Source organism: Epinephelus moara, chromosome 8 (genome assembly GCF_006386435.1).
Source record: "Epinephelus moara isolate mb chromosome 8, YSFRI_EMoa_1.0, whole genome shotgun sequence".
NCBI lineage: Eukaryota > Metazoa > Chordata > Actinopteri > Perciformes > Serranidae > Epinephelus > Epinephelus moara.
The window spans coordinates 20,649,237-20,676,231 of NC_065513.1; the positions used below are offsets into that span (position 1 = coordinate 20,649,237).

The window sequence follows — 26,995 nt, forward strand, 5'->3', positions numbered from 1 at the left end:
GATTGGAGGAGAAGCTTTGCTACGTAGACGAGGTAGCATACCAGTACATCAGTGGTGACTCTCACTGAGGTGATTTCCCAGCAGCAGGTGACAGGTATGATCATATTTATCACTGACAACTTTGATTTACAGGAGAAAATGTTTTATTGTGTATTTGTCACCTGATAATAATTGACATTACAGACATTTTTGGCAGTGTGTCCTCTCTCTTTTCCTTATTTCTACACAATGAGGTAATTTTGACATAGATGAAACAGGCATAATGTTTACAGTAAGAGATTTAAAGACATTTTAAAAGTCTCTGTGGGTAAATAATCAACAATATAAAAAAATGCTTAACAGTAATGTAAGGCATGGTATACCTAACATTTTCTGGTCTCTTTAGAGAAACATTAAAACTAAAACTCAAAAGTCATAGCTCTAAATTTGATGCCCCTCTTCCTTTGCTGGTCTTGGGCTCCAAGAAAAACGTATGAATATGATAAAGATAAAGCTTTGTTGATCCCCAGAGAGGAAATTTAGTAGTGTAGCCAAGGTTGTTAGTTTTTTTTTTTTTAGTTCATTGTCATTTAGACGAGTGCAAAAGTTAGTTAATACCATTATTTTGTGTGAGTGCATCAAGCCAAGCCTAAAGGCTTACATTACAAGCTTTCCTTCATTTGGCAGAACCACAAATTTAACCAGTGTTGGTTACTTACACAAAAGACACTTGGTGTAGAGTTCCATAACTTCCCAGTCACTATAAAAATTTTCCATCTAGCTAAAACTAGGAGATAGTGTTTGGAAAGCAAGATGCAATCATGAGCTCCTAGACTCAGAGAATCTATTGGACATAGACTCACTTTACTGTGCTTAGTGTCCTAATACTCTTTGTTATTAAACCAACATTACAAATGGCTTGTATCATAGCAGCAGATGTTACATCCCTTTTCTTATCCTCACATAAACACTTTTGGTTGCTTTGAAATTCAAGCAAGAGACATTTGGGTGTTTCTTAAACACACTTTTAAAAGTTTCTGCTGCTATGCAAGTGATGTAACACATTGTAGGAGGATGCAAGAGTACAGGTGGGTCTGTTGATTTGGCATCTGGATTCAATTAACTTTCAATGTCAGACATGTAAATTAAAGTAGCCCAGTATGCTCATATAACTTAAATCCAGTAAAAGATACAAAGCAAACACACCTGCTGACATGAAAACAGTATATAATACCACTACCTTCACAGTAAAAAAAAAAAAAAAAAATCACAGTTTTGAATGAAAAAAACAGTTAACATGTTCAGCTCTCACACAGCTGAATGCAACCAATAAATGTGGGAAATGTGGGAACTGAAATTAACATGACATGTACTGCACAAACCGTACTGAATAGTAAATGTATAACCAGTCATTGAAGAGTTGTTCCCATTACACCGTGGTCCCATGACAAAATATACTCCTTCTTTATCACAACCATGTTTCTCACTTGGATACTGTAAAATATTTCAATCTCCTATAACAGGAACGCTCTGATAAAGAATTGCACTTTCACAAAGTTGGGAAACTTGTAAGAGACGGATTCAAAATGTTAGCTTAAATATATTCACTTTGCTGGATGCAACATAAATATCTATTCTCCAAACACAAGTGGAGATAACCTTCAGGCTTTAACAAGCTCCCTTCAGAGCTACAGAGGACGTCAAACAACTGTTTTCACAGGCCGAGTTGTACTTGGCATGATGTGCAAACTGGTTTTTCTTGTAAAATCTGCGAGATGTCCCTTTAAAAGATAGTGACACATATCGCTCCTCTCTCTCGACCACCACCATCAACTGATTTCTTTAGGATGCAGAGGATGAAAAATGTTCAGGTGCCAATCAAGGACTCCTGCAAATAAAGTAAAAACAATAGGGTTAGATGAAAAGAGTATCTGCAGAGTAGGATATGTAGCTGTTCAATCAAAATTACTAATTGTTATCATAGTCAGGGATACAAAAACAGAGTAATATGGTAATATGAGAAAAGACCGTTACATTTTGTAGATCCAGACCATTCCAGTGGGAGCGGCGTGTGACTGAATGCGTCAGACTCACAGCTACACAGAGTATCAAACAAACTCCAAGCAGACACACACTGACTTCCAGCTGATGTCGCACAGCAACGCTCTGCTCCTCCTACAGAATTAAAATAGAAAATGACCGCCAGGATGAGAACAGTGTCTGTGTTAGGGCTGAACAAGTTATGCTGTTCATGTGTGACACACTGTACCTGTGTTAACATGACTGTGAGTGTTGGATCATTCTTGGATTGTAGACTGTAGCAGGTTTGTGATGCTGTCGACGGCTTGTTGCTCGCTTCCACATGGATGGGTGAAATGTTTGTCTCAGATGCTGGGCACTCTGGTGGAAGTCTTCATTAAAGTACACAGTGTATGAAAGAAAACACAAAAAATACCCATTCGTGAGTTAAGTTTCGATTAGTATGATCCCCATTAGTTATAGCATTGCTGCAGCTATTCTTTCTGGGTTCCACAAAACAGATTTAAAATAGTGACAATGCCACCGTAAGAACTTACATCAACACATAACATTACAGAATACGCAGGACAAGACTAAACATCATAACACATATCATCCTTTACAGGCATTCTCTTTATATACCTGAATAGAGTGCCACAGAAATGAGTCCTGAAACCAGGAAATGAGTCAACATTTTAGCACTCCCAGTTCCCTCGTCTCAAAGTCAATGGATTTTCTGAATTGGTATTTGGTGGGATGTCTGAAATAATGTCTGTGGTTAACATGAGCTTAAGAGACTTTCAAGTTTTGTTCTACGAAATAAAATACATCACTAAAAATCCCACTTATGAATTCTGAAGCTTTAATGTGTAATATAAAAGGCTGTTGCTAACAAGTGGCTGAACAAGACTGCAGAACGTCATCACGCTGAACAGCCTTGTAGTAGTGGTGACATTAAGACATGTGACAATGGTGTAGTTTGTTTATAGCCTAACATTAGTTTTTTACGTCTGGTGATTGCATTTAGGCTTCAAAAATCACAAAAGTGCTCTTCACTTGTAAAGTGAAGAGCCAAACAAAATATGTAAGTATCATAACCTTTTGTTTACCAGTGCTTATTTTCTGCCGGAATAAAAAATCCCATGGGCTTTTTGACATGAGAACCAGGGCAATGCCAACTCTCATGTCAGCCAAGAAAAATGTCATCCCCGGAGCCATCTATTACTGGTGATTTAAAGAAGCAGTTTGTAAGATTTGGGAGGATTTAGTGGCATCTAGCAGTGAGGACGGCAAATTCCAACCAGCTGAAACTTATCTAAGTCAGTGCTCATTGTTCAGGAGGATTTTACCAGGTGCTGAATTATGAGCAAAGGTCTCTTCCCCTACAAAACAAATGGACCTGAGGATTTAAAGCAGTAAAAACACTGAATAAAGCAGTTTCACATCAATAAAAACATGTGCTTTTCTGACGCTGCTTGTCATGGAAAACGCCAATGGCTCTGTCTTGGAGCCAGACATGCAACATGGCCGTGCAACATGGTGGACAATGATCCGCTCCTTATGTATACATAAATGACTCGCTCTAAGTTAACAAAAACACAGCAATTTTTATTTTCAGCTGATTTAACGCTAAAGAAAACATAGTTGTTATAATATATTCCATTTTTGCCAATATATCCCCCTAAATCCTATACACAGGACCTTCAAATTCAGGAAGCTTAGAAACGCACACTTCAGAGTGAGAAGGTACTTACAGACTCATAGGCAGGTGGTGTGTTGGGGCACTTATGGTGAGGCAAGTGTAGGTATCATTTCCAGACAAAAACTCTAGAGTCACATTAACAACCTCATTGCCTGGGGAATAAAGCAACAGATCATACATAAGAATTAACTGTTATACACATACACACAAACTTTTCAAAACAAAACCAATGTGCTGCAATACCAACCTCCAAGATTTAACTGACTTGCGTTCAAGGCAGTGTGTAAACTAAGATCACTCAGAGAGCCACTGTTTGAGTCTGTAGTCACAGTCAGGGGAACCTTGAGACGCAAAGTGGTGAGAGAAGGTGTCTTTGAGGGGTTAACTAAAGCGTTTCTATCCATCACAGGAGAGGGGACTGGCATTACAAGCTCAGATGTATTTGCATTAGCTTTCACACACAGTTGAAACTGAGATAAGGATGACAGCAGATGGTTCCAGTCCTAAAAGAAGAATACAGTGTGTGATTTACACATCAGTATGAGTTCATGCATACAGTCACAGCCAGCACATAATGTTTTATTTGCACACAGGAAATTGGATTATTAAAACTGCATGGTAGACCATCAGACAACTTCCATTCTCCAACATGAATTGAAAAAAGGTGAGTCTTTACCTTTTCTATGTCAGGGTTAGGCAGAGTGTGAGTGAAGCTATAGGAGCTGAGGCAGATGAAGGAGATAGCCAAGGTCAACAGACACAGGAAAAATGTAGCCCCTGGAGGATTGTGGGATATATAATCTCTAAGGTTGGTCACCGGCTGCCAGAAACCCATCATCAGACTCCACATACACCCCTGCCAAGCTGTAAACAGAAGTCAGTCACTTAAGTTATTACGGCTTTTGTCCACAGAGACTGTGGTAGTGCTAGTGGGACTGTGGTCAGTTGTAACAGGGTCTAAGTTACACATCTGTTAAACCTAAAGCTAGATGTTGAGGACAGTTTCATTAAGACACTTATCATTTGTAATTCAGGACTGAACGATCCCCTCATCTTTCAGACATTTCTTTGAGTGAATGTACCTCTTTTTCAGTATTGTGAGCGCAAGAAAAAGATTAAACACACTGTTGGTTTTAGCTTTAAGTTGCCATATGTCTTGAGACTTTGTAGATATCCAAAAATAAGGCACTAACGGAGCTTATCTATAATTACTGACGTGGAAAACCGCCTATCCAATGATGGTTACAATACGACAGGTAACATACGTTTAGCGAATCCAGAAAGTCAACAGGATACGTGTAACGTGTCTACCTTATCAGTCAGCTCCATTGATAAAGTACCGCTACGTTAGGTTACTGTCAGTGTAACGTTGCTAACCAACTAGCCGAAAGATATCTAACTTCATACCTTGAACTGGAACAATCTTCGCTGATGATTACGTCGCCAGTTTTGGTAAAAAACAGTGATACTCAACTGTCTTGACGTTAAGTAAACAGGACTTCGACATTTAACTTGTTTTAAGTTCAGTCAAAGCAGCACAAGCGTATCACGACAGCTGCGTCACTTTACGACAGCTCACTGGCTATGACGCATATACGTAGATGCCGCATTCAAACGGCTACGTCAACGCGGCCGCCATCTTGCCCGGGTGGAGCCGCGCTGCATGTATTTTTATTTATTTTTTATTGAACATGTTGTACATCATTTACAAATGCACATAGTAGCCATCGTGCAAATTCAGAGTGCATTCAACAAAATAAGCCAGGGGGGCATGACACAGACAGGATTTTTAAAAAAAAGAAATAAATAAAATAGAAAATAAAAGGAAAAAGTATTCAAGGCATATTCAGACCAAAGTCCAGCAGTCAGTCCAAGCATCAGATCAAGCATCACATCACAATCCAGCACCACATAAACTGTGTTCAAATACAGATTTTAAGTTGCCTAATGCATGTATGTCTGTTGAGGCAGGAGACTATTTATGATTAAAATCATCATTACTCGCTGAATTCTCAACCGATTTTCATGCGGTTTGGTTTGTTACAATCGTCAGACATGTAGTTTTGATACAGGATACTTGGTTACATAAAAAAATGCAGCTTTTCATACCAAAATATTTGATCTTATGTAGATAAAGTAACAGTAATAGTTCTACAACACATTTAAACTAAACTTTCCCCATATAATAAATATTCTTTTTTCTTACTAGATGTACAATGCCCACCATGATGTCATTTAATTATTAATTTTGATTATAAATGTTTATTCACATTTTAAGTCACACAATGTGCAAAAAATAGTGTATCAGCAGGGTTGTCCTGAGCTGCAGTGTAGTTACACATTCTGATTAACAAATGTTGGTTTTGTACAAGTGAAAATAAATGACTTAGAGCTGCATGTTTACACAAAAGTTTGCTTTAATCTCATATGTATAACACCACAGTGCTCATGAGAGCCTGGACACAGAACTGTTTACATTATTAGGTCATATTTACAAAAAATATATACAGTGTACAGTAGTATTATTTTTAGGAGTTCTGGACAAGGTTTTAGGGGACCCGGAGGAAGCTTTAGAGGTCCTGAAGGAGGTTTTAGAGGACGTGAGAGAGTTTCAGGGTTCCTAGAGGATGTTTAGAGGTCCTAGAGGACGATTTAGAGGTCCTGGAGGAAGTGTTAGAGGTCCTAGAGGAAGTTTTCGAGGTCCTAGAGAACGTTTTATGGGTCCTGGAGGAAGTTTTAGGGGTCATACAGCAGCTTTTAGAGGTCCTAGAGGAGCTTTGAGAGGTCCTAGAAGAAGTGTGCTGCAGTTCCTCTGTAAGCAGCTTTTTCTCTTTTAAATCCTGGAGCAGGGATTTCACTGTTTTAGTGTGCCTTCTTTCTCGATCCCTGGCATTTCGCAACTTTCTCTGCAATTCATCCACCCTCTCCTGTGCCTCAGTTAACTTCCGTTTAACATCAATCAGGTCAAGGGCATACTGATGATCCTGAAAAATATGAATGTAATTATATAATCATATATTTAAATAATTAATTTAAATGTATTGTCCTCATTTCATAAATGTCACTGTAACAGAAGCTCAGCTTCCTGCAAAGGTGTTAAACACCTACAAACTGTTTCACTCACTGAGGTTGACTCCTCCTGGTTGTCTGGTGGCTGAACCTGAACATCAGGACTTTGTAGAGCAGCTTGGGATGTCCTGGTTGACCTGGATGTACTGGGCACCTGGAGATAAAATTAATTATTTACCAGTAAGTCAAGAGGAACAATATCAAACAGTGTGTTTCTATTGTTAAGTTTAGTGGGCATTACATGTGTTAAATTATGTCATTATTTATACAGAAACTATTTCAATACTAACTTTGCAGAGATACTCGGGAAAATTGAATACAGAGGGAGTCACTCCGTCCCTTAAACGGACAGTCTGCCCAGTCCTGTCGAAGTCCTCCGGTCTGAAGTGACAGCTGCAGATGACTGAGGAGTCACTTGGAACAAAGTCCTTTCTCCTCACTGCTGCTACCCATGCCCGTCTCCTATCTGTGTTTTTTGGGAAACTACACACAAAATAAGTGTGTCAGAAAAACGCAGTTCCACACAATTTGTAGTTACAATTCAGGCCACAAGTTAACTACTAACGTTATACTGCGTTATGTCACGTTGGTGCCATGAAACAGATAGTTGACAATTTGGAATAACACATACATCGACATAGCTGTTTGACAAAGCATCGCAATTTTATAAGTAATATTATACAAATGTTAACCTTTTTTCTTTAAGTTGTGTGACATAGCGTTAGCTTAATTTGGCATTAGGACCAGATCAGGACAGTTACTTTAACGTTACTTGATTAACGTTAGCTTAAAAGAAGGATCACTTTTTGATATATCTCATTAAACATGTTCGTAACAGTAAAATATTGTAAAACAACTTCTTACCTGTGGAATGTTATTCCCTTCTGCTTGGTTTTAACACTTCTCTCGTTAGTACACCCAAATGCAGAGCAAAAATGTGGCATTTTTGCCGAGTCTGATACTGGTCTGGACCATAGACTGTATAAAATGGACCAGTCAGAGCACCTAGGCAAGATGGCGGCGGTATTGACGCAGCCCACAAGCCATGGTGCGGCACGGCCTATGACGACCATGACGACGGCCGTGACACGGGTCACATGACTGACTAAGCGCACAGTGTACCGGAAGCCTTTTCTTATCAATTAATGTTATATTATCGATATCTCAAGCAATTGAATCGAACGCAACTGGACTTGGTCTTGTCTTAGAAGACGTTTCACCACTTATCCAAGAGGCTTCTTGACCTCCCCAGAGGTTAAATACGGGTTGTTTCCACACCAGTTTGTCAGACTAGTTCCAGCCTAGTCAGACAAACATGAACTGATGAAGCCTCTTGGATAAGAGGTGAAACGTATTCTAAGACAAAACCAAGTCCAGTTGCGTTCGATTCAATTGCCTTGAGATAACTATGACCTGGATGAATGAGAATAACCACAGGCATATTATCGATAATTTTGTACACATAGCCATTAAAACATAAGATCATTAGGCTCACATAAATTATATTTATTGTGTTTTTGCAACAATATGCTTATGCTGTGACTTTCTCATGGCAAAGTAGCACTTTTTTATTTATAAGATTATAAGATTTCTTTATGTTTTTAACAGAACCAGATGGTGCAATTTCATGGAAACATGATCGAGAAATGACAGAAATCGATTTTTAAGAAACCCAATAATCTGGGCACTGTTTATTTAGAAAATATTTCACAAACAATGCATGATTTAAAATTTATTAAAAATGGGTCATTCCATATCAACTCACCTAGGACTTCATGTTTATGTTATGGATTTTATTGAGAAAAAAAAAGTGAAAACTTCTATTAAATTAATGGAACCTTGCAAAATCCTCCATTCCAAATACTTTTTAAAAAAAAGTTATTTATTCTTTAAAATTGGACCTTAGAGGTAAACCATGCTGAACCAAGCCATTACAAGCTGTAATTTGGAAATTTCCTAAACCCAATGAAAAACAGACCCATTAGGTATCACACAGAGGTAGAAAACCCTGAAGTCAACATAGTACAAATATCTACCTAGGGAAGTAAAACCACTGACTGTAGTATTATAGCAGGTGAAAACCATGAAAAATTCACTGTTTTCAAAAATTATTAAATCATGGAGTCATATAACATCTTTAAGTTGTTAATGTTATGCAATAATTATTAACAAGTTTCAGGGAAATGAAAATAACCATTCCGGGGAAAGATCTCTCATCTCATCTCAAAATATCTTATAAAGTGTGGTTTATTTTATTTTATTTTTAGCTCTGAAGCTATATTTAGCCAGATCTGTGGCACTCAGTTTTTATGCATACAAATTGACTGATGTGATGGAAATATATTAACACTAAACAGAATCCAAATTCATTTGCATTAAGTAAAAACTAGTGGAGATATTAATTTTTTGATAACTAAAGAGAAAAAAAATGTATTTGATTACTAAAAAGTAAAGTAAAAAAAAGTTAAAAAGTTAGCATGGAATGACCCAAATTATTTAAGTCATGATTAAGACATTTGCTTTCACAGTGACATTAAATTACAGCATCTGTATTAATAATCATACTCAGTGATCTCTCCAAAGAAAAGTGGTGTCCTGGAGCAACATTTTAACGCCAATAACTCAATGAGAAATCAAAATTGAAAAAAGTGGAATTTACATTTTCATATATTTATCTGCAAAAAACTAAAATCGGATAATCTAATGCAGAAGCTTCTTCTTTACAACAGCAAGGTTGTAAAGTTATTGTTCATATTGCCTCACATTAAAAGCTGTTAAACATTATGTGCTTTAATTATGCAAATAGTGCAATACTGTTATATTGCAATACTTTCTGAATATTATTGCAAGGATCCATAAAATGACTATTGTGCTCATAAAAGTCATGTCCCACTGCATTAAAATATAATTTCCCTTTGTCAAAACTTCAAACAGCTGGCAGAATTTACACTGATTATGTCACTTTTATATACAGCATATTAACAATTAAGGAGTCCATGTGACTTTTATGGGCTTGAATGCCCAAGTATCAGGTTGGCCCATGTGTATCAGGTCTTTGTAAGGTGAAGTACTCCACTGGAAGGGTGGCACCTGGTCCCATGTTGGCCCGCTCACTGCCAGCATACCATAGTCCCGAAACATCCCAAAGGAGGTCATCTGCACAGGAACACACACAATGCATCGGATTTAGCAAACATCTCTTTAACGTATCACAGTCAGTTTCATTTGAGACAAACACACAGAAAAGATTTGGGAGATGGATAAAAGTATGGGCAGAGAGATGAGAGATGGCAGGAAATTAAATGAGAAACATCAAAACCTTCATGTCTGTTCCTCCATGTGACCTCTGCTTTAAGGCGCCAAATGGATACGTTCCATTAGCTGGGTTCAAGTCTGAACGGGCTGAGATTGCATTCTCTCCATTCCCAGGTGGATCACAGCCTTCACACTTTGACAGAGGGTCTTCTTTAAAGTTATTATACCTGAGAAGAGACACAGCATCTCATAAATACATGTTCGTCATTAGCATATAAAAAAATTAAATCTATTGACTAAGTTTATTTGTACCTCATAAGGCGGACCATTGAGTCCACATCCGTGACAGCTGTCTGGTTTCTCCTGAATATCTGAGCCCGAGGATTCTGGTCCAGAGAGAACCACGGGCCGAACTTCTCAACCAGCTCATTGCAGCCACTGGCATTGAATATTTCCTCATAGTACCTGCATATGAGCACATTGATTCCTCTTTAAAACTTGTTTCAGTTTGAGTTTAAAATGACCCCAGTCAGGATCCAGTCTAGTCATGAATTAATAATCTGGTACTTATTGTTTTATGGTGTTTTGTTATATTATAGTCTGTGTCTTGTCCAAAACATCCACCCATCACATACACCGTAAATAAACTTAACTATATACATTAGAACAAAGGCAATTTACATTTCCACCTTTCTTATCGAGAAGAGGAAAGGAAGTTAAACATTAATGGTGTCATACAAAGTCTGTTCATTATGGGGCTATAAATTTGATCAATTTATTCCAGACTTTGTTCCTCTGGATCCTCAAAGAGAAAGTCAACTTCTCAAATTAAATACAAGTAGTTCTAAAATTATTCCATACCAAAGTAGGTGGTACTAGGTTTGGCCACCTTCTATTGATTGATTTTTTACTTGTTGCCAAAAGGGGCTGCGGCAGCTTTGTATCCCTCCTCTGTTTCAGAAACAAAACATAGCCCAAAAAAAGAATCTCCAAGTTCATGGGGTATTTGAGTCTTAAACAATGTGCTTAATGATTCCTGGATGCCCCTCCAGTATAATCTCAGTTTGGGACAGATTGAAAATATATAAAAGTGATATGCTTCCACTGAGCCATATTATCTCCAGCACATCAATCTTGTATTCTTGTATTTTCCTTGCGCAGGGTCTTAAAATAGAGTGTTATATATTTTAAAAGCCCATGCTGTAGTGTGTGGCATTGTTTCATGACACTTGTCTCTATACAAATAAACATTAAATAGATATATGAAAAAAAGACAGTTTTACATATACCAGAATCAGACCACATGTAATCTATAATATATGTTAACATGAATCTTTTAAACTGGATACTTACGGTATGTTGAAGCTTGCCCAGTAACCTTTCTCCAGCAGTTCCTGAGTTTTATCACTGTAAACAACTAGTCCCCTGCAGCATTAGAAAGGCTTATTTTAAGTGACAGGTTTAGAAGTCAGAAATATAAATACTGAAATAATCTTGTGTTCTGATTAAAGACTGGATGCAAAGACTTACGGAATCTGCTCCAGCACAACAAAGAGCTCCTCTTTAATGTCAGTCTTCCCTGGAGTGAAGTGCTTATAGTCCACAATCATCCACTGGTTGTTATACCTACAAAGCCCACAAACACAAACACACAGTCTAAAGTGAGCACACAACCTTTAACCTACTAACATTTCAGTTAACTGTATGCAGCTGATTCAGCATTTCACAGCAGTCAACTGACTTTTCATGCGACTCCTGAATATAAAGTGTTTTTCTGCTTCCTTTACTCAAATCAATCCACACTGCAGTAGAGTCACAGAAAATCATATCTAATTTTGTCATCAACAGGAATATTGAACACAGGACAAAAGGCAGCAGACAACAGAAACTGGATTACATTAAAACAAAGTGGTGATAATGAAGGTTAAAAAGTCATGAGAGCCAGTTTCTTCCTGATGTGTAAAACTCACGTTCCACTGTTGTACTTCCTGAATAGGTCGGCCCACTCCTTGCCTGTAGCAGCCAGTCGGTTAGCCACAATGTTCCTCAGCCACTCCATGACGGTTCCCGTGGGCTGAACGAACTTCCACAGAGCAGGGTTACTGTTCCCGATGGTGGTTTCCAAAGTAACCTGGAGACACAAGACAGATTAAGAACAAAAACTCTTTCTAGCATTACTCAATTTGTAACCAAAAGTAAAATAATGAACACATTTAAATCCTGTAGTTTGTTCTTAACACTCAAATCTGTTACGCCAAGTACAGCTAGATCTCACCAAACCACTGCTGATGATATAAAAGTCGTCTCCAGAGAAGATCGATCCAGGATAAGATGAGAAGGCCTGAGTTCCTCCAGGTATAAGATCCTCATCTGAAAAAAAAAAGAAAAAATCAAGCACATAGAGTAATCTGAATACATGTTACAGACAGCAACAACACTGCAAGTTCATTACCGCAGCTTCAAACTTGGTTACAAATTCGGATTTTTAAAAAGAGGCCCTGAATATCAAGCAAGAGCCAGAAGCCATTTAGCTTAGCATAGCATAAAGACTGGAAACGGGGCAGGGAGCAGCTAGCCTGGCTAACAGTTACAGCCAGCACCTCTGTAGCTCACTAATAAACACATAACAGATAATAGAGTTGTGGTTTTATGCGCTGGACTTTTTCCTGAATCTTGTCACGATGAGTTAGCCAAGCAACCAACTGAGGCCTCTTAGAAGTCAAGATGGTCTGTGCCTTCCAATACCTGTACTACCATACTATTAAGTATGCCACGATGAGACTTTGTGTGTCCCAATACATAATATGACAAATGCAGTATGCCAAAAACACCAGGATGTCCTACTGCATCCGGCCGCATTTTGCAGAGGGCAAGGCTGCATGCTTGTCAGCTATTCTGACCCACAATCCTCTGCACAGCAGAAGATACATCACAACGACTGAGCCACAAACAGATGACAGCTTGTTGACAGCTGGCAGAAACTGCAGTGATGGATAACAGTGCATTCAGGTGACTGATGACCAGATGAATAGTAATAGTAGGAATATTAATTGTTTAAATTAACAAAAAACCATGAAGACCACCAACAAAAAAAGGACATAGCTATAAAAATACAATAACAGAGAAATACAGGTAATTTTCTATTGTGAATATGTTAGAGTCTTATATCTTAAAAGTTAAAACTACATAAACTATATACATAGCAAAGTAACAACAGCAGAGCTCTTTGATTTGACCTCTGTCGCTGGCGAGCTCAGCAAATGGTATTTCGTTTTATCTACAAGATAACAGATATATGAGCAGGAGGGTCATAGTTCAAAGCTCAATGTTCTGACGAAATAATATGTCCTGGTTATGTCCTGGTTACTGTACAGGAACAGGAGTGTCATTGATATTTTCATGTAACTTGTGTGAAGAAAGCAAATAAGCAAATTTTCCTATAATGGTGAACTATTCATTTAATGTAAGTAATGAGGGACTCAGGAAAGGAAGTAAGGATGATCAGGAGACACACTTGCATCAGTAGACTACCTGAAGGAGAAACTCTGAAGGCAAACATGTATTTCTTCATGATGCGCAGCATGGCCTGGTAGTTGTTCCAGGTGTCATGTGACACCAGCAGTTCCTTATTGTTCGGCAGCAGCTTAATGAGAGCAGAACAGGAGCCAGATCCAAGAGGTCGAGTTTGGCTGGATTTGTTGAGAGCCGATTCCAAGTCCTCCAGATCTCCACCCAACTGGAAAAGTCTGGTTGTGAAGAGTAGCAGTAAAGAGTGTGAGACACCAACAATTATGATCTCAAGAACTGTGAAGAAACATGTTTGATTGATCACAAATGGAGATAGCCACTTACAGGAAGCCAAATGGGTTGAGGGAGAATGACCCTACCGGAAACGACAGCTCGTCATTGTAGCTATCCTCGAGACCTTTTAGCTGCAGCAGTGCCAGACGCACCTAAGGAGCAGAAACAGATTATGAAACATGTTATTTCAGGCCTTTCTGTATCGATGCAAGGGATTTTATTCATCCTACAAATGCTCATAATGTACCTGGTACCAGTAGGGAGAGCTTGGCTGCTTCTCTATTTGCTCCTGAACCCACTGCAGATTGGTTGTGATGAAAGCCTTAAGGCGCTGGCAGTAAGCAGACTCAGACGTGAAGGGCCCACAGTAATTCACGAGAGTGTTCATCCAGTGCTTATAGATGAGCTAAAACAAACATACACCAGGTTTTTAGATTAAATCAAACATAGAATAAGTAAATACAACATTCTGGCTGCTTGGTAAGTAGAGCACAAACAGGCCTGAGGACTGACCTGAGAAGTGAGAGCAGCCTCCACTGCGCCAGCAGCATAAGCCTGGATACTGTCATTGTACTGACTGCTGGTAGTGATCTCCAGGAAGGACCAACTGAAAAGAGAGAACATGTGAACACTGATGTTTAATTACTCATCTATCATTCTGTTGTTACACCCTCTGTTGTTGTAATTTCCCATACTCAAGTCTTATTTTCTTTTTCAAATGATTGTCAGCTGATCAGCGTTGCCTATTCTGTGTTATGCAGCTTATTTTCTCTATGTCCTTGTGTCCAGTGTCTGTTTTTATTTAACCAACTGATGCATTTATTGATTTTTACCACTATTAATTTGCACAGAGGCCGTTATAGGTGTATGGTTATCTTAACCTCTCCTGTCACAGTTTACTGTTACTTGTTTTTATGCTACTTGTAGAAGCACAAAACAGATTAGAATAAAATTTAGAGCTGAAAGAATTAGCTGTTTGTTCAGTCAACAACAGAACTTAAGCTGGCAATTATTTTAATGGTCAGCAGGTTAAAATGATGTAGCTCATTTATCAAAGGCAAATGACTGATTGTTAAATCATTGTAAATTTAATATTTTTTGGGTTGGTTGGGTAAAACACGCACATGAAGAGTTCACTTTAGGTTCTATTGATGGAAACATTTTCATTATGTTATAGATTAGACAAGGTATCACTTATAATCATTATGTTATAGATTAGACAAGGTATCACTTATAAAATAATGAAAATTTGTACAAAACCAAAACCAGTGAAGTTGGCACGTTATGTAAATCGTAGATAAAAACAGAATACAATGATTTGCAAATCCTTTTCAACTTATATTCAATTGAATACACTGCAAAGACAAGATGTTTAATGTTCAAACTGAGAAACTTTATTTTTTTTTTGCAAATAATCATTAACTTAGAATTTAAAGGCAGCAACACATTGCAAAAAAGTTGGCACAGGGGCCTTTTTACCACTGTGTTACATCGCCTTTCCTTTTAACGACACTCAGTAAACGTTTGGGAACTGAGGAGACCAATTTTTGAAGCTTTTCAGGTGGAACTCTTTCCCATTCTTGCTTGATGTACAGCTTAAGTTGTTCAACAGTCCGGGGTCTCCGTTGTCGTATTTTACGCTTCATAATGCGCCACACATTTTCAATGGGAGACAGGTCTGGACTACAGGCAGGCCAGTCTAGTACCCGCACTCTTTTACTATGGAGCCATGCTGTTGTAACACGTGCAGAATGTGGCTTGGCATTGTCTTGCTGAAATAAGCAGGGGCGTCCATGAAAAAGACGTTGCTTGGATGGCAACATATGTTGCTCCAAAACCTGTATGTACCTTTCAGCATTAATGGTGCCTTCACATATGTGTAAGTTGCCCATGCCTTGGGCACTAATACACCCCCATACCATCACAGATGCTGGCTTTTGAACTTTGCGCCTATAACAGTCCGGATGGTTCTTTTCCTCTTTGGTCCGGAGGACACGACGTCCACAGTTTCCAAAAACAATTTGAAATGTGGACTCGTCAGACCACAGAACACTTTTCCACTTTGCATCAGTCCATCTTAGATGAGCTCGGGCCCAGCGAAGCCGGCGGCGTTTCTGGGTGCTGTTGATGAATGGCTTTCGCTTTGCATTGTAGAGTTTTAACTTGCACTTGCAGATGTAGCGACGAACTGTAGTTACTGACAGTGGTTTTCTGAAGTGTTCCTGAGCCCATGTGGTGATGTCCTTTACACACTGATGTCGGTTTTTGATGCAGTACCGCCTGAGGGATCGAAGGTCACGGGCATTCAATGTTGGTTTTCGGCCTTGTCGCTTACGTGCAGTGATTTCTCCAGATTCTCTGAACCTTTTGACGATATTACGGACCGTAGATGATGAAATCCCTAAATTTCTTGCAATAGCTCGTTGAGGAATGTTGTTCTTAAACTGTTCGACAATCAGCTCACGCATTTGTTCACTAAGTGGTGACCCTCGCCCCATCCTTGTTTGTGAATGACTGAGCATTTCAGGGAAGCTGCTTTTATACCCAATCATGGCACCCACCTGTTCCCAATTAGCCCGTTCACCTGTGGGATGTTCCAAATAAGTGTTTGATGAGCATTCCTCAACTTTCTCAGTCTTTTTTGCCACTTGTGCCAGCTTTTTTGAAACATGTTGCAGGCATCAAATTCCAAATGAGCTAATATTTGCAAAAAATTACAAAGTTTACCTGTTCGAACATTAAGTAACTTGTCTTTGCAGTGTATTCAATTGAATATAGGTTGAAAAGGATTTGCAAATCATTGTATTCTGTTTTTATTTACGGTTTACACAACGTGCCAACTTCACTGGTTTTGGGTTTTGTATATTATGTACATAAGTAAAAAGACAACAGAGGACCACGCACTGGAGATGTAATAATCAGATGCTGTGTTTTCACTGCTTTATGTCTGGAGCATTTGTATGTTGATTTTAATATGGCTCAGCTTGTTTGTGCCCTTCTATAGTAATTTAATTGATTTAAAACATTTTAATGGCCTTCTTTTGGCTGAATATCCTCTCTTGGTATTGTAATATTTAGTATGTATTTACGTATTTACATTATTTTTTCAGTATGATGGCCCAGTATGATTGTTAGTCATTTTGTGTATGTAATGATGTTTTAGAGGTAAAAATTAAATATGAAAAAAAAAAAAAAAAATCATTGTTTTAGTATGCATTTACGTGTGTCATTATTCATATACACACACACACACACACACACACACATATATATATATATATATGTACACACATATTTTTTATTATGTTTTACTACCAATGATAAGTTATGTTATAATAGGTTTTAGGGGTGGGCGATATGGCCCTAAAATAATATCCCCATATTTTAGGGTATTTCTGCGATAACAAAAGTCTTGACTTTATGACAAATTCGGGGGAAAAAATTATTATTAATTTAAGGAACAAAAATAAATTATATAGTTTAACATGTCAGTTTGCCTTCAAATATTCAGTAAAAAATAAAAATAATTACATCATTTCATTGGTCTGTATACAACAACAGTAACTCAGAGTGATATTCAGATTCAGTATACAATATTAAAGTTCAACAATATTAAAATCTACCACAAATTACACATTCAAAAAGCTCCCAAATTAAAACAAACCGGTAATATTGTGAAGGAGATGACATGGCACACTCCCATTAGGTCTTAGTAGGCTATATGGCACGATCACTATTTCACATGCATGTTGAATTACATTTACGAAATTACATTTCGTGCACAAATTAAGTATCTAATATGCTGCAGTTGCTTTGTCTGTCATATGAGCTGGTTTAGCTGGCAGAGGTTCACAGGCCGTAAAAGATAAAAGGATTTCTTTTATATATATTTTGACCTAAACAAAATCCATCCGCTTTACAGTCCACCAAGTTAAAAGGACCTACATGATGAAGACCTGCATTCAACTCACCCTGATGTTTCTATGTCATCAGTAAAGTTCGCCCAGGCCACAAAATCTGCTCGGTATCCCTCAATGACCGACAGCTGTCCGCTTTGTTTGTCAATCACAGCGGTTCGTATTTCCGCTCCAACAGACTCACACATGAAACACAACCCGGATAAAAGAGCTAAAACATTTAAAAGCATTTTATAACGTCCACCAGCAGACGTCCTGTTTGGTCTGGACGCCATGTTTACATGAAGAAGTCACATGATAACATTGGGTGACTGGTCACCTGACAGAGCCAGGGAGGGTTTCAAAATAAAATACCCATGTTTTTTTACTCAATATGTCAGTGGCTTACACAAACACACAACATGAGACATAAAACTTGTAAAGCATGAAATAAAATTTTATATAAAACAAACATCAGTCTAGTCATATTTCTCTGAGGCATCATTCTGTACAAAACAGGTGTAATTTAATAAATCCATTGGTTTTCCACAAAACTTCCACCAGCTGATAAACTCAGAACAATTGCTTATTCTGCTCGCGCCACTCAGGTCCTTTTGTTGTTCAGTTGTATTTATACAGAAAAAAAAACAGAAACACTGGGCAGAGATTTTGACAGAGGCAGCAGTGTTCAGGGAACTCAGTTGTCTCCGTCTCCACCAGTTTCCATCGTCTCCAGAATGCCCTCCATAACTTCTGCTTTCCTCTTCTTCTTGGTGGTCACTGACAGGGAGGATTAACAACATGGACGAAAGAAATGAATAAACAGTGCAGTTGCTTTGATTTCTGTTTGTTATTTAAACAGGTTGTGGGTTTACCGTGAAAATGTTCGGCTGTTTTCCGTCTCAGCGTCTCTACTGTGTCCTCAGCATCAGCCCACTCCAGCACAAGGCGTCTCCCGTAAAGATGGGTGCTGTGGCACAGTGCGGCAAATGCTTTCTATATAGAAGAGAGGGGCATAGCATTTATGATCATAGTAATGTTCACTTTAATGTAGCACTTGAGGACAGTAGATTTCCTAAATATACGTCTCAAAGCTTACATAATGCACAAACCTTAGCGTCCTGTTTGGTGAGGAAGTCAACAAAGCCAAAGCCTCTATGATTCCCTGAACCAGCTGCTTTCTTTGGAAGACGGACTGTCTTCAGCTCTCCAAAAGTACTGACAAAAGGAAATAAATCATAGTATTATTAAATCACCTTGCTCCAACTTTCTCCACACTTTGTGAGAATAAAAATCAGTTGTGTGTGTGTGTGACGGCTACCAGAAGAGTTCCCGAATTTCCCTGACAGAGGCTTGGAAGGGGACGTTCCTCACAAGAATCTTGGATCCTGTCTGTTTCTTCTCGTCTTGCTTCTTCTTGCGTGACACCTCAGTAGCTCTGCACACAGGGAAAAAAGTAAGTGCTGACAACAGAAGTGAGGTTTGCATGTCAGACTGCATGCCAAATGCCAGCCCACAGATGTTTACAGTCAACATTTGAAATGTTGAAAAACTTACCAACAAGTGATATTATAATGCATATTTCAGTTGATAGAGATACTAATATTTCAAGACTGGCTGCAGTTCACTAAAGCCTTCTGATGCACATCTTACCTTATGGCTCTCTCAGAAATCTTCAGCTCTAACTGGTGATCATCCACAGAACAGTGCTAGTGAAGGGTTGAGACAAAGAACACACTTCAGCCAAAAACCAAGCTGTAGCAAAAGGCTTTTAAAGTTTCCACAAGAGAAAGGGTGGTAATGGTACCTGCAGTTGCCTCAGGGCTTTCTGTGCTGCCTCTGCTGTCTGATACTGGACAAAACCATAGCCCATGGATAACGTCTTGCCTGGAAATCAAAGCAACACTGTGAGGTGGCTGTTTAAAGAATATAAATGTTATCATATGCTCTTGTAAAGCCTGGGAGGACACACAGAATACAGATGTTTTCTTCTACTAGAATCCTGTGTGTTCAACTTTTATTACATTCATAAATCAACATTTTTTGCTAAATCAAGATATACAGCGCTGGTGAATGTTTTATTTATGTATGTGGGAGAACCTACTTTAAATGTTAAATACCTGTTTTATCTTTTTTCTTGGAGATGGTGCAGGACGTGATCTTGCCACATTTGGAGAATGTCTGCAACAAATGAAGAAAACAACATTAGTCATCCTTTGATAATTCCTTACTCAGTGTTATGAAAAGTAACTGAGGGTTAAATTTATGAATTGACCCACCTCCTGTAGTTTCTCCTCTGTCGTGCTGAAATTAAGATTCTTAATGAAAAGTGTGGAACCAGGAGCAGCTTCCTCCTCCTCCTCCTCTTCTTCTTCCTCTTCATCCTTCTTCTCCTCTTTCTTTGCCTGCTCTTTTTCTAATACTTAGTGGATAGATCAAAAGATAGTTTGGTTATTCCAATTAGCACTTACTAACTTGTACTTAAATTGTCTAGTATTGTATTTTTAGGAATGTGTTTGAGGGATTTTACCTGGTTCTGGTTTGGCTGCCACAAACACTCCCACAGGTGCCCACTCCAAATATAATGGAACATGATGGAACTACGGTTTTCAAAGATACAGTCAGTACAGGACAAGCTTTTAAAAAATATGCCACACATGCAGGCTTTGCTACTATAAAGCTATACATACCTTGCTGTAGGCCAACCGAGTGAAGGCTCGTTTCGCCTCAGTAGGTTCGAGGAACTCGATGATGGCGGTGAGGCCTGAGGGCGGCAGCACCACCCGGCCCAAAGAGCCATGAGGTGAGAAAAGCTCCTCCAACTCTGATGCCGTCACTCCAGCTGGAAGGTTCTTCACCAGGATCACAGTTGTACTCCTCGCTGCTGCCGCCTGTGTGTCAAAGGAAACGACACGCACAGGAAACAACCTTAACCAAAGTAAGTGGATTCCAGGCACGGTTATTGTTTGAAGGCAATTTTGCAACAAATTGTTGAAAATGAGAGTTTGTATTAAACCTACCTGACTGAAGGAATCCAGACTGACACCGTTGTCTAGAAGAAACTGCCGAGTCTCCTGAACAATCTGTGTCTCACCCAGAGCCATCCTCACTGCAAGACTTCCCTTTGACTCCTACAGAGTAGGGCAAGGACCAGAGAGGTATACAGAAACTTTAAATGTGCGCAGCTCAGTGTGCTTAAGGATTCACATGTTGATGTGATGGGAAAAAGTTCACACAGCCACCAGCCCTCCTTTATATTTGAATCAGAAGCAAAAACAAACACACAAAGTCACAGACCCACAGAGCTTGTTGTGAGCAGTTACACAGAGGAACTATTTTCTTTCTACAGAAATACACCCACCAACTGTATCAGCGCACAGAAGGCATGCATCTACTCATGGACAAGAGGCTTGTGACAGTGCGTGACAGTAAACATTAATGGCGTCTTCCTTGGCTGGGCTGTTATGTTATTGAGCTCAGTGGTACTAGGTAAGCTAGCAGTAGATGCGTGGATTAAGTTACAGGGTTATGATTTCTGGAAAGAGACATTGTTATGGAGTTTTTCAAATGTATTTTTTGGTACTTTGAGCATCACAAACTGATTGCCATCTAGTTCCATTATATTCATCATAAGGCAGACATATCTACAGCTGATACCTCCCAACATTCTGCAACTCACACCAAAACAACCTCTACTGATGAACAGCACTACAGGTAAGGTAACAATACACATTTTTGATTTTGGGTTGAACTGTCCCTTTAATTAAAAAAAAAATAAAAAAATCCATATGCAGTGTTGTGGCATCTGATAAGGCTTCCAACTCATAGATCAGTTACTCAAACTGGATTTGGAGCGTACTTCATCCTCTCACTGGTTTACTGGTTTGCATTTCCCACAGCATTGTTTTAATGCAAGGATGTTTTCAAACACTGAACACTTATTAATGCTGGAGTTGAGGAACATGTTATGTGAAGAGCATGAAGCGCTACTCACATGGTCCAAAACTTGGCTTTTTGTGGTGTTGTATTTTTCAGCAATGGCATCTGCCACTGCACTTGTGCCCAGAAACAAGGTGTTCCAGTTGTGGGAGCTGGAAGGAAACATTAAATCAGGAAGTGGGATGGGGAACAGCTCATGTATTTACTTGACACAAAAATAAAATGATTCATCCTTGTGAGTACAGTTAAAGAAGCCAGAGACACAGAGGCAGAGGGTTGATGTAATTAAAAATATACCTGGTACTTGAAGCTTTATTTTTAGCATCTCTCTGCCGTTTGTAAGATGAAGAGCCAGGGCCACCAGCATCTGAAGAGTCAGCCTTTTCCTTCTTCAGTGTGGAGGGAAGCAGGTGAAGCATCCTTCCCTAAAAGCACCAGAGAATAGATGTTTCTATCTGACCTCAACATGATTTGAAATGCAAGCTGTAAGATCAAACCCAGGAGCCATTACAGGTCCTGTGGAGTAGAGAAATATCTCAAACATCTGCTGGAGATGGAATACCTGAAATATGTGTCCATCCAGCTGAGCCAGCGCTGTCACAGCATTCTCTGGTATCATGTACATTATGAAAGCGAATCCTTTAGGTCTCTTGGTTAGATTGTCAATAGGGAAGAGAATCTCAGATATAGGACCTGCAAAGATTGAAACACTATCATCATTAAGGATAAGAGTGGAAGTCTTTGTTAACTTGAGTGACATTTTTTTCTAATTTACCATGTTTAGCAAACAGTTCTTTGATCTCCTCCTCGGTGCAGGTGTAAGGAAGGTTCCTGATGAAGAGTCGACCTGACTCTGCAACATCTTCCTCCTCCTCATCCTCCTTAAGCTTCCTGGTAAAGTTTCTGTCGATTTCTTTGTCCTTTCTGTCTCTCTTGCCCTTACCCCCAGAGGCATCCACACGGAAAACCTCAATGTAACGTCCACCTGAAAACGCAGACAGAAAGTTTGTCATTGCTGGCCAGAACAGTCATCGTCACAAACACAGGGTGTGGATATATCTTTTTAAGTTTATTTGCACGTATATGTATATAAAAAAGAGACAGAGAGAATCCAAAAAAGCTTGGACATCATGCAGGAGAAGTTACCTATGTAGTCTTTATTCTTCTTCAAGGCCTTTTCCACCTGTTCTTCAGAGTGCAAGTCCACATACACATAACCTGAAACACACATGAGACACCTGTGTTGATGCATGGGCCTGTATACAGTCAACATAAACATAAATAGATGAAAATATTGTCAGAGTACATTATTATACTTTCAATTACAAACCTGTTCTATTTCCGCTTTCATTCCTCCCGATCCTGACTGCTGCAGGCTTAAGCGGCGTCATGAATTCTCGGATTTGTTGCTATTGATAATAAAAAATATGTTTGTGTCATAGATGCTGAACATTAAAATATATGATGTAGAATATCGTCACTGCACCTCTGAAACCAGGAGGCTCTTATTTACTCACCTCCTTCACATTGAACGGGACTCCTCTCAGCTTCACTGTGAACTCTGTTGTTGGCTCCATCTGCAACAAACAGGTGTGGGTGTAAACCAGAAAACAAATACTGTGCTGTATTGAACAGTGATATTTAACTTATAGATTTGTTTAAAGCGTCACCTCTTGCTTGGCGGTTTTCTTCACTTTGCTCTGCTTCTTATCCTCAGGCAAAACTGAGGTTTTAACTTTTGACATGTTTTCTCTGTCACCGCTCTCATAGGCGCTGTCGGTGTGCTGCACAGGGCCATGATCTTCATCTTCATCCCCACCCTCGTCATCATCATCCTCTCCTCCACTCTCCTCCATGGTGTCGTCTGTTTTTGCCACCTTTGAGCGCAGGTACTCCATATCTGACAAGCCAGACTTCATTGCTTCTTTAGTGGCACCTGAAAGCAACACAATTCATACACCATCAATCATGCACACACTTTTTTCTTTCTTTGCTTTTCCATTCATAGGGTATATTTCTGTGCTTGTATTGAGAAGCATTTGTGATACAGACATAAATGTATTCATTTCTCATATTTTGGAACACTGTAATCAGTATACCACACTTTTCCTGGTATGTATTTATCTATTTGACTGTGTAAATTGAGGATGTTGGTGACAAAAAGTCAAGATTTGTTTTAATTCATAACCACCAATTGTGGCCCATTTTAGGGGCTGCACACTCCAAAGGACATGGCCCACAAACATGGACCCTTAAAAAGCCCTGGAGGTCAGACTGAACCAACTGCTCTACCTGAGACCATCAAGTCAAACATTTCCAAGTTTAGAATTGAAAATTGTCCTAAAATGCCACAAAATTAATATAAATAAATACTGCTAATAAACTGGGTATCATATAGAAGTTAAGTAAAACATGATGGATCACTGACAGTAACTGGTTTATGATAAAATATACATTTTCACGATGTAAATCAAAACTTCAGAGGAACAGCTTCTAAACTGGGACACAGCTTTCATCTACCAACACAAACACCACCATTACCAACCTTCATCTTCATCACCCTCCTCTTCTTCTTCCTCAGCCTCAACCTCATCTTCTGACTCGTCTGAATCAAAGTTGAGGTAATCATCCGAAGCAGGTTTCTTCTTGCTCTGAGCTTTCGTCTGTCCGCTGTCAGGTTCAGTTGTTTGTTGCATAGTGTCATTTGCCCAGGTTGGTGCTTGGCTTCGATTCTGATGTACTGACAGAAACTCCTTGAATCCCTGGTCCTCTTCCAGCTGAGACATGCAACAAGTGGACACATGATGATAAAAATGTTAATGTTATAACACTTAACAGGAAAAAAAATCAAATACCACAGCCAGAAGTTTTTAAATACATGACAAAATTATGTAAGTATTAAGTAAGTTAGAGTATCTTAATGTAGATCAGGACAAGAATGATGTAGAGTGGACAGTACTGGATAAAATAAACTGATGGCCTGACAAATCTGTGAAATGAAAATGCAGATCATGTCCATATCTTACACATTTCAGTGAGGCTGATTTAGAGCTGGGTATCAATTTATGCCTTTATTGTTGTTACAAGTGTGAATATAATTCCAGAATTCTGGTACCGACAGAAAATAATCAGTGTTTTGTAACCTTACTTTGAGCCATTCTGTATAAAAATATTTTTCCAAATCTAAAATTTACTGAGCAGCTACATTTCCTCAATATAATTTATGTTGGTACCAGAAAAATATTGATGTTTAATAAGCAGTGCTGGGTTGGCTCCATCTTATCCACATCCAGCAGACATTTAACAGCAGACAATCATTGTTGAGGACGCATTTACTCACATTTCCAAGTGCGCTGTTGGTTTCCTTTTTCTGTTTCTTCTTCTAAAGGCAGAAAACAATGCATAGAAGTGACACTGCTGCAGAACTTATATTACCTCCACTATGACATCTGAGTATATTGTGGTTATCCAGACAGTAAGATAGAAAAGATTATAGTAGGACAAAGTTGGACGTTGTGAATGTGACTGTACATTATTGTTGCTTTATGGTGATCATACAGAGGCTCTCCTGTAACTTCTCTCCTGTCATTTAGTGTGTGCAGGTACCTTTTTGCTATCAGTGTCAGCAGGAGTGGAGGGTTTCTCCGGGGCTGAGCTCTGGCTGTGTTTGCTCCAGGCTTTTGCTTTAGTGGGGTCTCCAAAGGCCTTACACATCTCCACCTGGAATACATGACGTTAAACATGGCGTTCACAGGTGGAAAACATACCAATACCGTAAACAAGGCTCGTGATTGCAGCCATACCGTCACTCTGGACGTGTCCACGAAGCTCTTGTCGAAATGTTTCAGAGCTCTGTTCGCATCTTCCTCCGCTTTAAAACCCACGAAGCCAAACTTGCGGAACTTGCCGTCCTTGGTAAACTTCAGAGAGCAGTCTGTCACGGTGCCAAAGCCAGCAAACATCGACCTGAACCTCTCCTCCTTCATCTGCACACAAGACACACAGGTACACAGTTACATCTTCAGCGGGGCTGAAACTACACAAAATGTCTGCTCACGTCCGGGCGGGTCACTTACCCCATTAGGGAGGTTTTTAACGATGAGTCTCGACATAGTTATAGTTGTTGTAAATCCACAAATACAGCATAAGCTACGTGTTTTAAATATATGTCAACAAGCGAGCATGGACTCTCCACTAGGACGCCATGTTGAGTGGGAGGAGCCTTCTTCTTCTTCTCTGGTTTTAGATGATCTGCTCTCCAACCGTCGCATCATCGCCACCTGCTGGACAGGAGGGTGAAGGAGAACATACACCAACCTCACTCTGCCCCTGTTAATTACATTACTGTAATTAGGGGGCCAAGCCCGATGGGCCGAGGGAACGCGTCTGCAAGCAGACGCGTTTCCTAGGAGCAGCGGTGCTAGGAACCCTATTGTTTTTGTAAAGATTTTTATTTTTATTCTTCTGTAGGTAAAAGTGGTGCTGCAGGCTAAACCGTGCAAGGGAGGGCGGTGCAATTTGGAGGGGTGGTCCAGACCCCTGCACGTACCTCAGACGCAAAATCTGCAGGGGGCGCTATAACCTAGACCAATGCGTTTTTGCCTATAGCTCCCACACCGTATGTCGCACATTCAAAAATCTTGTATCCCCAGCTTCCCTGAATAGAGCTGAATCACTTTGCCATAGGCCACGCCCACTTGCGCCTAGGAAGTTTTTTCGCAAAATCGCGAAACCTGGAAAACCTACTTTTTTGAACTTCTCCTTGGGATTTTGTCCAATCTGCGTGAAACTTGACATATACACTCTTCTACTGGACCTGATCTAAAGTTATCAAAAGAATTTTATTCGGTCAAAAAATGCGCAAATTATTAACAAACAAACTTCTATAGCTAGCTATAAAAATGCAAACTGTTGGATATCTCGGTCAAACTAAATGCTATTAACACCAAATTTGAGATCATTGGTTGGCATAAGACTGTGAGGGTATGAGCCGAATTTGGCGAATTTTGGCAACTAGGGGGCGCTACAAATATGGTAAGTTTATATCTCTTGAACGGCTGCACCGATTTCTACGAAATTCGGTTGGTATGATGTAGGGCCAATTCTGAGGTCATATCTTGAAGGTGGTCATGACTGGTCAATGTGGGCGTGGCTTATTACAAGATAAACAACAAACATTAATTTCAGCCAAACTATTATGCTGAGGGCTTTGAAATTTTAAGGGTACATATAGAATAGGACACAGATCTTCCGTACCAAAAATTGCACATGTACTCCACTAGGTGGCGCTATAACGGATGCAAACGCGTTTTTGCCTGCAACTTACACATTTTAA

The 26,995-nt window shown here is 39.3% G+C and overlaps 4 protein-coding genes across 4 annotated transcripts; all 4 read right to left on the bottom strand.

The window, feature by feature from the left end:
- Positions 1-1,189: 1,189 nt before the first annotated feature.
- Positions 1,190-5,279, bottom strand: zgc:158398 (uncharacterized protein LOC568894 homolog). Its single transcript, XM_050051563.1, has 7 exons — positions 5,108-5,279; positions 4,377-4,564; positions 3,948-4,203; positions 3,753-3,852; positions 2,249-2,390; positions 2,014-2,154; positions 1,190-1,867 (listed from the first exon to the last, which is right to left on the bottom strand). Exons 2-7 carry the CDS (start codon positions 4,548-4,550, stop codon positions 1,847-1,849), a joined length of 834 nt encoding a protein of 277 aa, XP_049907520.1. The 5' UTR covers positions 4,551-4,564; positions 5,108-5,279; the 3' UTR covers positions 1,190-1,846.
- An 816-nt stretch (positions 5,280-6,095) lies between these two features.
- On the bottom strand, positions 6,096-7,791 carry LOC126394631 (THAP domain-containing protein 6-like). Its single transcript, XM_050051562.1, has 4 exons — positions 7,634-7,791; positions 7,060-7,252; positions 6,825-6,923; positions 6,096-6,684 (listed from the first exon to the last, which is right to left on the bottom strand). Exons 1-4 carry the CDS (start codon positions 7,711-7,713, stop codon positions 6,292-6,294), a joined length of 765 nt encoding a protein of 254 aa, XP_049907519.1. The 5' UTR covers positions 7,714-7,791; the 3' UTR covers positions 6,096-6,291.
- A 634-nt stretch (positions 7,792-8,425) lies between these two features.
- plbd2 (phospholipase B domain containing 2) lies at positions 8,426-18,156 on the bottom strand. The gene is made up of 12 exons (XM_050050633.1): positions 17,797-18,156; positions 14,339-14,432; positions 14,073-14,231; positions 13,877-13,977; positions 13,556-13,770; positions 12,300-12,394; positions 11,995-12,155; positions 11,555-11,650; positions 11,378-11,449; positions 10,337-10,489; positions 10,089-10,251; positions 8,426-9,925 (listed from the first exon to the last, which is right to left on the bottom strand). The coding sequence occupies exons 1-12, from the start codon at positions 18,015-18,017 to the stop codon at positions 9,755-9,757; spliced, it is 1,701 nt and encodes a 566-aa protein (XP_049906590.1). The 5' UTR covers positions 18,018-18,156; the 3' UTR covers positions 8,426-9,754.
- rbm19 (RNA binding motif protein 19) lies at positions 18,157-25,889 on the bottom strand. The gene is made up of 24 exons (XM_050050632.1): positions 25,737-25,889; positions 25,464-25,646; positions 25,267-25,380; positions 25,001-25,042; positions 24,206-24,437; positions 23,331-23,596; positions 23,178-23,237; positions 22,991-23,069; positions 22,807-22,878; positions 22,436-22,645; positions 22,223-22,353; positions 21,958-22,085; positions 21,716-21,812; positions 20,742-20,852; positions 20,412-20,612; positions 20,252-20,321; positions 20,001-20,143; positions 19,842-19,902; positions 19,529-19,608; positions 19,375-19,430; positions 19,043-19,159; positions 18,834-18,939; positions 18,597-18,717; positions 18,157-18,501 (listed from the first exon to the last, which is right to left on the bottom strand). The coding sequence occupies exons 1-24, from the start codon at positions 25,770-25,772 to the stop codon at positions 18,419-18,421; spliced, it is 2,799 nt and encodes a 932-aa protein (XP_049906589.1). The 5' UTR covers positions 25,773-25,889; the 3' UTR covers positions 18,157-18,418.
- Between the last annotated feature and the right edge of the window lie 1,106 nt (positions 25,890-26,995).

Bases quoted from the DNA above. Each gene is read 5' to 3' on its own strand.
- zgc:158398 (XM_050051563.1), bottom strand. From the start codon at position 4,550: ATGTGGAGTCTGATGATGGGTTTCTGGCAGCCGGTGACCAACCTTAGA. The intron at 4,204-4,376 runs GTAAAGACTCAC...TTCTTCTTTTAG, and splicing joins CTAACCCTGACATAGAAAAG to GACTGGAACCATCTGCTGTC. The intron at 2,155-2,248 runs GTACAGTGTGTC...TTAATTCTGTAG, and splicing joins TCACAGTCATGTTAACACAG to GAGGAGCAGAGCGTTGCTGT.
- LOC126394631 (XM_050051562.1), bottom strand. From the start codon at position 7,713: ATGCCACATTTTTGCTCTGCATTTGGGTGTACTAACGAGAGAAGTGTT. The intron at 7,253-7,633 runs GTAAGAAGTTGT...TTTTGTGTGTAG, and splicing joins AAGGGAATAACATTCCACAG to TTTCCCAAAAAACACAGATA. The intron at 6,924-7,059 runs GTTAGTATTGAA...TTTTATCTCCAG, and splicing joins TTCCCGAGTATCTCTGCAAA to GTGCCCAGTACATCCAGGTC.
- plbd2 (XM_050050633.1), bottom strand. From the start codon at position 18,017: ATGGCGTCCAGACCAAACAGGACGTCTGCTGGTGGACGTTATAAAATG. The intron at 14,433-17,796 runs GTGAGTTGAATG...CTCTCTTTTCAG, and splicing joins GATGACATAGAAACATCAGG to TTGGTCCTTCCTGGAGATCA. The intron at 11,450-11,554 runs GTAAGTCTTTGC...CTAATGCTGCAG, and splicing joins GTTGTGCTGGAGCAGATTCC to GGGACTAGTTGTTTACAGTG.
- rbm19 (XM_050050632.1), bottom strand. From the start codon at position 25,772: ATGTCGAGACTCATCGTTAAAAACCTCCCTAATGGG. The intron at 25,381-25,463 runs GTATGGCTGCAA...CATGTATTCCAG, and splicing joins TGGACACGTCCAGAGTGACG to GTGGAGATGTGTAAGGCCTT. The intron at 22,086-22,222 runs GTATTCCATCTC...TGGTGCTTTTAG, and splicing joins TGGATGGACACATATTTCAG to GGAAGGATGCTTCACCTGCT.